General features: G+C 40.4%; 1 protein-coding gene across 1 annotated transcript in view; it reads right to left on the reverse strand.

Annotated features, from left to right (window-relative positions):
- The window catches only part of ARID2 (AT-rich interaction domain 2), a 191,671-nt gene extending 180,961 nt beyond the window's left edge, over nucleotides 1-10,710 (reverse strand). Inside the window, exon 1 of the mRNA XM_043494338.1 lies at nucleotides 10,207-10,710. Within this exon, the coding sequence (XP_043350273.1) occupies nucleotides 10,207-10,208 (2 nt within the window). The 5' untranslated portion in view covers nucleotides 10,209-10,710. The remainder of the gene's footprint in view (nucleotides 1-10,206) is intronic.
- Between the last annotated feature and the right edge of the window lie 245 nt (nucleotides 10,711-10,955).

Consider the following 10,955-nt stretch of genomic DNA (forward strand, 5'->3'; position numbering starts at 1 on the left):
GCAATGCTTTTTACTTCTTGTAGTAAAAGTGTACCTTCCTTCGGAGCAAGCGGTGGGGGATGGGTTGGAGTAGGAATTAAATTAAATTAAGATTTTACCCAATTTCTCTAAAGGTGACTTTTGTTTAGGTGCATTGTTCATGGTTCTGAAAGGCAGATGCTGTCTTACTGATGGTAGAAAGTTTTTTTTAAAACGGGAATTCTAAATATACAGCAAGTGCTTGAAATGCTGGTGTTCAGAGGTTATGAAATACCTCATTGTGTGACAGTAAAAAGTCAGATTAAATGTAGCTAGAACAAAATACCACTGCCTTATTGTAGCTTCCCATCGTATTATTGTATGGTTCTTATAACTGTAACTTAAATTGGTATAAAATGTAAAATAAAACCTAAACTACAAAAATTGTTTAGATTATATGTAAAACTAACATATACAGGGCAGGTTTCAGAGTAGCAGCCGTGTTAGTCTGTATTTGCAAAAAGAAAAGGAGTACTTGTGGCACCTTAGAGACGAACAAATTTAATCCAGTTTTGAGAGCTCATTCTTAATCTTTCCCTGTTTGCTGTAGAGGATGTTGATCAGGTGGTTCCGCAGTTTCTTTGAGAGTGTGTGGCACAAGCTGTCAGCATAGTCTGTGTGGTATGTAGATTGTAATGGATTTTTTACCTTCAGTCCTTTCGGTATGATGTCCATCTGTTTGCATTTGGAGAGGAAGATGATGTCTGTCTGTATCTGTGCGAATTTTTTCATGAAGTTGACAGATTTCCACTCTATACGGCTAAATTCAGTGCCTTGCATAATGACAGGTTTCAGAGTAGCAGCCGTGTTAGTCTGTATTCGCAAAAAGAAAAGGAGTACTTGTGGCACCTTAGAGACTAACAAATTTAAATTTGTTATAGAGTGGAAATCTGTCAACTTCATGAAAAAACTCGCACAGATACAGACAGACATCATCTTCCTCTCCAAATGCAAACAGATGGACATCATACCGAAAGGACTGAAGGTAAAAAATCCATTACAATCTACATACCACACAGACTATGCTGACAGCTTGTGCCACACACTCTCAAAGAAACTGCAGAACCACCTGATCAACATCCTCTACAGCAAACAGGGATAAATTTGTTAGTCTCTAAGGTGCCACAAGTACTCCTTTTTCTTTTTGCATATACAGGGCAGTTGATTTACTTTAATTTTTTATGTTAGTATTATCTGTGGAATCAGTGTTCTTGTAGATCATGTAGATTTAATGATTGATCTAGGATTATTTACACTGTAAAAGTTAAAAAGTGTATGTTGGGGGAGGGGAAGACAAGTCTAATTGTGAAACAAAATTCCCACTGCTCTAGATCATAGTTCCTGTTAGTCATTTTGTCTGACTCTCCACTACAGTTTTATGTTCTGCTTGCAACCTATTTGTCCAACTGCTGCTCTCTACAGGCCAGGCCACAGCTGCACTGTTAGCATGCCACTACTGTGTTTCTCCTTTCTGGAGGGTGAAATGTTGTTCACCTCTTCTCACTGGCCCCTTTCATCCTTGTTTTTGCTACTCTCGCTGCCTGGAAATGTTAGTTACTGCTAATCAGAAATGTAATTTTGCTAGCCAAATGTTGATAGGAACTACTAACTCAGTAATTTATAAGTTCTTGAAATTGAGGTGCTAGCGTATTTTCTCAGCTAGTATTTTTTGGTAATTGCAGTCTACTACATGGGCTAGAGAGGACAGTTATTTAGTGCATTTCTTAAATTGTGCACACAGTACTGTGCAATATAGGATGAAATCTTGGAAAGGAATACTGTAACCTAATTGTGGTTATGTCAGACACTTCACATGACAGTCATATATATTTCAAGCATTTTTAGTAACAACACATGTAGAAGTGTTGGCATTAACTTCAAGATTTCTATGTTTGCATAGCTCACAATTACTGAAAAGTGTACACTTTCTAACAAGTGGTATTTACTGAGCAAAAGTATAGAATACCTGCCATTTTCCCTTCTCCCTCCTTACTATATAATGCTTTTTAATTCTTTTACACTTTAGAGTACTGGCAGTTTTAAAGAAGATGTTACTAAAGACGTGCAGATCATTGATAAATATCTTAACTTGAACTATGCAATATTATCCTATTTAAAAAAATAGGGGCTCTTAAGCATATACTCAATTTTAATGTACTATGCTGGTTTTATCATATTTAAAGTGGAAAAGAACCTGCAATATTATGGCAGGTCTGCAAATTCTTACTCATAAGTAGTCCCACTGAAGGTGGTGAAGGACTCTTCACGTAAGTACTGGTTTGCAGAATTGACCCTTTAAAATAATCTCAATAACAAATACCATCATCTCAAAACTAGTCAATTTGAAAACCTTGGTTTTAAGTAAATTCAGGAATTACACTTCATAAATTCTCCTAATGTGTTTTCTACTTTCTTGTTTTTTAAAAAACTCATTTTTCATTGTGGTGTTACTGTGTAGAATTCTTCTCCCCTCCCCCCCCTCCATAAAAGGAAAAACTCACTATATATGAAGTCTTGTTGCATGCAAGTACATTTTTTTAAAAAAATTCTTAGTTGTTATATGTAACAATATGTACTTACTATTAAATAATAAGTACAAAATGTTCAGACTTCAAAAAACAACTTTTATGTATAACACAATCAAAGCAAAAGTACTTGCAGTAAGTAAATTCAAGACTACCATACCTGTAATGCAAAGATATTAAATCTGGGGCTCTGAATGATGTGAAAGTGTTGATACTGTGGTAAATACTGGGGAACAGTAGAATTCAGAGATTTGCATATGGGATGGCAAAGGAATTCTTAAAGGAAATACTGAGTTTCTTACAGTCAATTCATTTGCTTAATCTCTAAACTAAGCATGACTAGCCACTGTGAAAGCATTGCTTTGTGATTACACCTGAGTTGGTATGAATTGGTTGGTGGTAGTAGTAATCTTTCTGCAGCCATGACAGCTGTACTTAAATTTAATGCTAGTACTGTACAGTGCTATATGGGGGACTAATTTCTTATTGCGTGTGTGAAAGTTGAATTGAAATGTGAAACTGCCCTGGACTAAATTCCATGTTGCTGAATGTGTTTCTGCTGAATGTTAAAATAAGATTATTGGGTTATGCTTTGAGCCAAATTTAAGGGTTATTCATTTTTTATTTAGAAAATTTTCACAAAACTAAAGACCAATAAAATATTATGTCATTGGGGGGGGGAAAGTCCACTGGAATTTTTTTAAAAAAAAATTTCCCCTATAGTGTTTGAAGTCCAGATGTTCCAACATCATGCTAGTGTAAAAGATCTCAAGATTGTGGATTGTCCAGTTTTCCACTAGTGGTCCATGAAACATTTGTTGGTCACGTGATGCTGGTTCATCTTTCTTATATTTCCACCTATTAAACATCAGTAAAAGATAGCTAAAATACATGAAATGTTCTCTGAATAAGCAATTGCTTTGGTTAGCAGAGCAATACGTAAGCAATATTTGGTTAGCAATATGTAATTGTAAATGAAAAGGGAAGTGATTCCTATAATCACAAATGAGATAATTGATGAATTTCAGCCCGATCCATACTAGGAAAACAGTTGAGAAAACTGCTAGTTAATGGAAACCTGAAAGCAAATCTGACAAGAAGTCAACTTAACAAAATTGAACTAACTAGTCCAGTCACCTTGTTCAAGCTGATTGAAATGCTTAAAATAGTGTCACTGTATGGTTACAGGTTTCAGAGTAGCAGCCGTGTTAGTCTGTATTCGCAAAAAGAAAAGGAGTACTTGTGGCACCTTAGAGACTAACAAATTTGTTAGTCTCTAAGGTGCCACAAGTACTCCTTTTCTTTTTACTGTATGGTTAGTTAAGGGCACTTAATTATTTTTTTAAATTATGACTTTTTAAGCTATTGACTATTAGGCTACATAATATATATTCGGTATTAGCCGGTGAGCAAGGCTTTACTGGAGATGCTCAGCAGGCTGCTGTATTTACCTGAATAATGTGGTAGTTCATGAATAAATTTGAGATTTTTCCTTTAGCTGAAAATAATTATACATTAGTCAGATATTAAAGGGACACTATCTCAATATCACACTGTCTGAAAACATTGTACTTACTATAGTTACAAGTTGCACTTAAAATTACCAAAACTGAAAGAAGCTGGTGGAAAATGTATTTTTCTTTATTTTAGGTTCACTTTTTATGTTTGATAGCACTTCATGCATAGTCAGTTTCAGATCCTCTTTCCTGCACTAGCATGATGGCATCACTCTTGCATAGCTCTGGGAGGAGCACATGGGCATGCTCTTCTCCAGATACTTCACTGATGTTTATCAGCCCCAGAGAAACAGAGCTCCTGTTATTTCTTAGTTTTGAGCCGGGGGTGTCTTCCTTAGGATTCTTGCTTGAGAATGGTGGGTAGAAACAGGTCCAGGAGGTAACTGGAGTGCAGGGACAGGAGGAATCCTGTTTTCTCCCCAGCCCTGTGCACAGAGCTAAGGAGCAATTATTCACTCCCAGGCAGGCCTAGTGAAGTTGTTCAGGAGTTGATACACCTTGTTTCAGTTCTGCTGAAAAGGCAGGCTGGTGGAGGGATTGGTAGAAAGGGTAGTCCTGAGTATATTTGGTGATGCTCTTAGTTATTGTCTCAGGTTCTGCAGGGACTCGGTAAGATAGCACCGCATGTGTTCATGCTTGATTCATGTTCTTAAGGCTTTGCAATTGTAAATGTGGTAACTTAGATTCTGGAGAACAGTTTTCTGGTAGCAAATTGTGTGCCCCCAAATCAGACTACACCGAGACTTACCTGTAGTATATGCCATGATGCAAATAGAACCGTGAAGTAGTTTTTTGGCAAGCTTGAATTGAAAAGTATGGTCTTTCTCTAGATGAAACTGCTTTTAGTTTCATTTCATCCTTGATCAGATTACTCTAATTTATTAATTAGTTTACAAATGAGAATTATTTAATGCTATAAATTTCCCTTAAGACCATAAGAGTGAAATATGCTTGTCTCTGGATGAACCCCCTGAAGGTTTTGTTCTAGTATATACATTTCAAACAGTCTGGGCTCATTCTTCACTCACCATCTTAACTTTAAGAAATTGTGGGTCAGACTTTCCCTCCATACCACCAGACCTTATAGCTCCCATTGCCTTTATTTGGAGTTAGTGGTATTTAGCACTTCTGCAAATCAGGCTCTGTGGCCATAATCAGATGTATTTATTCAGTATTTTTAATGTCAAGCTTGCAAGACTGTACAGTAGTTCGGGGAGACTTCCATTACAGTAGTTCAGGGAAGCACTATCTTCAGGAATTCGGGAGTACAATCTGTCCGTGGGCTGAAATATATATTTCCAAAAGCTGTTTTTTTATTTCAAAATTTTGCTATCACTGAAACCAAGTTCTTTGTTATGTGTTTTGTAAGAACAATTCTGAGAGGCATATTATGTGTCATAGTGGACAGAGCCCTTGTCTGGTACTCAGGAGACCTGGGTTCTATACCTGCCACTGGCCTGCAGTCACCCAGCAGGCCTCTCTATGCCTCAATTTCCCAATCTGAAAAATGGGGATGGTGATACTGACCATCATTGAAAAGCACTTTTAGGTCTACTGATAAAAAGCACTATATAAGAGCTAGCTATTATCATCAAAATAACTTCCTTTTTACATTAAAAATTTAAGCCTGTAACCTGGAAAGGGTGACTAAACATCAAAACGAGATATAATTTTACACACACAACCCTGGAAGAATGTTAAGGTTTCAAAGTCAAGTGAATGAAGGTTAGGAAATGGCAGAATTAAGATTATCTTAATTCACTGCCCTTGTGTATATGCATTATATGATCATACACACATTCTCTTCCACAGGACCCCCCCCCACACACACACACATTCAGTGCACAGGATGGATAGTGCTCAATGACTGAGCAGTTATTCAGTATTTTGTTTTATCATGTGGCCCCATGCTTTCTTCCCTGCACAGGATTCAAATCCTGGGATAAATAATTATTTCCTTATAGGCTTTCCTGTGGCATTCTTCAGGATAGTATCTAAGTGCTTCACAGACATTAATTAATTTATTTTCATAACACCCTAGTGAAGTGATATTATCCCCATTTGTAATGGGGTACACAAACCCCATACTGTGAAAGAAGGGGCAGAGGACTACATTGGGCCAGCTAGCCCCACCCCTCCAAGCCTGCAGAGCATGTTCCAACTGAAGACAGGGTTGAAAAGGGAGCAACCCAGTTCAGAAGCAGGAGGCTGTGGAGGAGTGCAGACCTATCCTGAAGGCTTCTGCGAACTGGAGAAGCCTCCATGACGGAACAGGATTAGAATGTGGAGCCCAGCGGGGGCTGGCAGTTTGGTTTCCTTTTTCTTTTCTCCTTGTCTGGGACCAGAAACTGAGGGAAAGAAGCAGTGGTAGAAAGTGACCCAAGGAAGGTAACTCAGAGAGCCCACCCCAGAGGCCAAACACGGCTGATCTTTCTAGGGCTGTGGGTGGGCCTGGACTCCCCTACCACTACCCCACTAGGCTCCCTAAGAGCCCCATTACACCATTTCATAGAGCGAGAACTGAGACCCAGAGGCCTCGATTCACAAAGGGACTTTGGTGCCTAAGTCCAACATTTAGGCATCACTGATATTCACAAAAAACACAGATGCCTAATCTTGGAGGTGCCTTTTTGTCAGCAGGCATCTGCAAAACCACTGAAGTCCTGATGATGACAAGCTGCTTAACATGCTAGCTCAGGCCTAAATCCCAATGGGATTCTCAAGATAGGTGTTCCCTTTCTTACAGGGCACAATCCAGTAGGTGTGCTCAAAGCACTCCTAACCCACACAAAAAAGACTGCTGTGGTTGAGATGTCCTTCCATCGGTTTCCTTTATACCCCATAGCCCATTGGTTAGGGCACTCACCTGAGATGCAGGAGAGCTAGGCTTTAATTCCCTCTCCGCCTGCTTTGAACCCAGATCCCCCACCTCCCATGTGAGTTCCATAATCACAGGGCTATTGGCTATCATAGATTGGGGTCTCTCTCCAGGTCTATCATGAGAACGTGCTGACCTGATTTAGGCACCTAACTACAGGAGAGGGTTCACGTCAGAGGGAGGCATCTCCTTCCAGCCAGTCAATTAGATGCCTATGGCCCTAAACCCTGCTTCTTCTTGTATGTTTCACTCCTGGCTAGTTTAAGTGGCTTCCTGCTCAGTAGGATGGCTTCTGTGAATCCTTTTCCTAGGCACCTAGCCTTTTCCTATATAATGCCTGGTGATCTCGGCTGCCTAACTTGGGGCTTGGAAAACCCCTGGGACACATAGGCATTGTAACATCAACTCCTAAGTCCTCTTTGTGAATCTGTCCCAGAGAGCTTAAGGTCAAAAGTGCCCACTAATTTTAGATGCCCAATTTGACATGCCTAGGACCTAATCTTTCAGATTATTTAGTATTATGGCACTTTATGTTCAGAGCACAGCTCCTTTTGACTTCATTTGCAGTTGTGAATACTCAGTACTTGTGCAAATCAGATCCCAGGGCCTCGAATACCAAGAAAATGAGGAGAACACAATTAGTGGTCACTTGTAAGTTGCTGGTTTAAGTGGCTTGAGTAGCATCACGCAGGAACTCTGTGGCAGAGTTGAGATAGAAACAAATTCTCCAGGGCAGCATTTAACTGCTTTTAAATATGATTACCTTTTTCTTCTTGCAGTCCCCTGATTCATTCACTACACAACTTCTAACTTCTGCAACAGATGGGGTAGGGATCCTACAGACAACAGCCGTCTTCACTACACATCCCCAACTGAGCCCCAGAGCACAGTCCAAACTCTACTTTTTCTGTTCATCTGTTCCTCCTTCCCCCACAGGATTATTGACCCAGTCTCCTTTACCAGCCAATCTCATTCTCTGCTGTGCTCCCACACCAGCTCCCAGTTTTACACCCCCTTTCACCACCATCCAGACTCCTTGTCCCAGTCCCCTGCCTTATCTCAGTGGCAGTCTACTCCTGCCATTTCACTCCCACCTCATCCCACTCCCTCTCCCCCCAACTCCAGCTCTTTGTCCCCTCTGTATTCCTTCTCCATTCTCCCTGGATGCCAGCAGGGGGAGCACTGAGCACAGGAGAGAGTCTCCCTGCTCTCTGTTGTGGTGCCCAGTGCCACAGCAGCCACCATGGGCAATTACAGGGAAAGTTCCGCTCCCACTTCACAGCTGCAGGCTGGAGCACGCTCAGGGCAGACAGGATTTTCAGAGAATTTAGCTGCTAACTTGTAACAAATCTCTGCTGACCAAATGCAAACTGAAACTTTTTCAAAGGCTCATAACTTGGCCTAATTCCTGTAGAAAAACTGCCTAAAAGATCCATCGTTAACACAAAGGCAAGCCACTGTGAAATTTCAGGTCCCTGCTCCAAAGCATGAAGGTGCTAGCGCTTCTCAACTAAAAGGTTAAGAATCTTTTTCACATGGGCAAAACATATTTTTCTCTAATCTCATTCTTAGAAATGACTGAAGCTCTTTTTCCTGAAACATTCCAAAACAATTCAGCCTAGGGGAGACGCTGGAAAATTTCAGCCACAATGGTTAAAGTTTGGCAAAGAAGCAAAGCATATAAGCAAAGAAAACAAGTTCTTATAATGAAAGTGTCAAGCAACCTAAACTATAGGCAGAGATGGTGGCAGTGTCTATAATATTCAGTAAACGGCTCAATCCTGCAAAAACACGCCTGAGTAACTATTCATGGGAGTAGTCCTATGGAATCCAAAAGATAAATACATAGTTAATATAATACAGATTGAAGAAGCTACTGTCATTTTTTCTTTTTTAAATGAAGACTACATTAGTATATAAAATTCTGTTGCCTTAGTGGTCTTGCATGCCAGCTAATAAAATGGAAATTAAAAATGGACCATGTAATCTAGTTATCTCACAACTTTTAAGTAGATTTCCTTGATTATACCACAAGAGCTACTTGAATTCTATTTGCACATGCACTTCCCCCTTCCCCCGCCCCCCAGCTTTTGAACCCAATTCTAAACATTTTTATAGCAACTAGCTAGGAAATACATTGTCTGAGAGCATGGAACAACCACAATCTCTATGTGAGCAAAGTGAAACTTGTGAATTATTGATCTGCAGATAAATTTCTGCATGCACTTAAAGATCATAGGTATAGTGGTAATCCATGGATGACCTAGAGGTCTCTATTCTGGGAGGCAAGCTACAACCCTGAGTCCCAGTGCACTACATACAGAAATTCCTCCCCAAATCTATGCACTTCTGAATCTATTCAGTCACTCATCAGACCTAACTCCAGTTTTTGAGACAAGGGGCAAGATCATCATGTACTGTAAGTCAGCATTGTTCTACAGCAGTGGTTCTCAAACTTTTGTACTGGTGACCGCTTTCACATAGCAAGCCTCTGAGTGCAGCCCCTCTCCCCTTATAAATTAAAAACACTTTTTAACATATTTAACACCATTATAAATGCTGGAAGCAAAGTGGGGTGAGGGGTGGAGGCTGACAGCTTGCGACTCCCCATGTAATAACCTTGTGACCCCGTGAAGGGTCCTGACCCCCAGTTTGAGAACCCCTGTTCTATAGTCTTCAGCGGAGGTACATCAACTGACAATTTTGGTACAAAATCTTCAATGTGGGGTTAAGAAACAGGGCTTGATTTTTCAGTTTGTGGAAGGTGCGCTTCAGAAAATTAGGCCCTTGAATTCGTAATATTGATATTGTTGATTCTAGATGAAGTAACAGAAGCAGATCCCCTTCTGGGTCCCCCTCTCCCGCCTCTTCATACCCATGGAGAAGGCACCATCAGTCTCCTTTGTGCAGGAAACTCACTCCCTTTAGGCTGTGGTGGCTCCCACCCTTCATCTGCAGTCTGACTGAGCCCATTGCATGGAGGTGGAGTCAAAAGGCAGCTTTCAGAGCAGGAAGAAGAGGCAGGTGCTCTGGGAATTGGAGCTCTGCACTGTCACTAGAGTGAGAGCAGTGGATGGGAAAATGGTGGCTGGGGCAACGACTTGCCGTATGGATCCCGGGAAGAGCGAGATCACAAGTCTAAAGACACTGCAGAGGAACACGGAAACATGCTGGGCCTTAGGATTGAATTTTCTAGTTTAAAAATGGTCAGGCCACAATTAACTTTTTACATTCTTGATACAATGAAATGTTAATCAACATTACTCACATCTTCTCCCGAGTATTTTAGTTCTCCCTGTGCTGTTGGCTTCTTTTGTGTTTTTCTATTCACTTTCCGTCACTTCCCATTTCCTCCCCGACTGTCATTTCACTTCTGTTTACTTTTCTTCTCAACAGTCAATCCCAACGGTCATGGAACCTTCCGATTCCAACATTCCCTTCCTTTTCCTTCTTTTAAAGAGTCATCATCCAAACCATTTGCCTATTGCTCAAACAACAATAGAGAGGAGCAAAAAATCACTCTTTGTATATCTTATTACACACCGATCAGTCCAAGAGACCTGAAGCAGAAAACAAAGTTGCACCCTCCCTCCAACCCACTTCTGCAACAGTTTCTTTGTAAACACCACCAAAGAGGGTGGTGAAATGAGTTGATTCACCTACTCCTCTGCTAAATTCTTCCTCTAGCTCTACTTGGCTAATCACAACCCACACTACACTTTAGAAGGGGTGCACCTGGCTAGCTAACTGTGCATGCATTCCTTCAGTGCAATAGGGGATACAACTGTCATTCTGTGGTATTTACAAGGAAACTGAAGTAGAAAGTTAGATTTCATTTTACGTGCAAGACCCTCGTGGGATGGACAGAGAATATACAAAAAGAAAAGGAGTACTTGTGGCACCTTAGAGACTAACAAATTTATTAGAGCATAAGCTTTCGTGAGCTACAGCTCACTTCATCGGATGCATTTGGTGGATGAAATATTTTTGCTACAATGATCATCGCTACCACATTTT

This window comes from Dermochelys coriacea, chromosome 1, assembly GCF_009764565.3.
Source record: "Dermochelys coriacea isolate rDerCor1 chromosome 1, rDerCor1.pri.v4, whole genome shotgun sequence".
NCBI classification, from domain to species: domain Eukaryota; kingdom Metazoa; phylum Chordata; order Testudines; family Dermochelyidae; genus Dermochelys; species Dermochelys coriacea.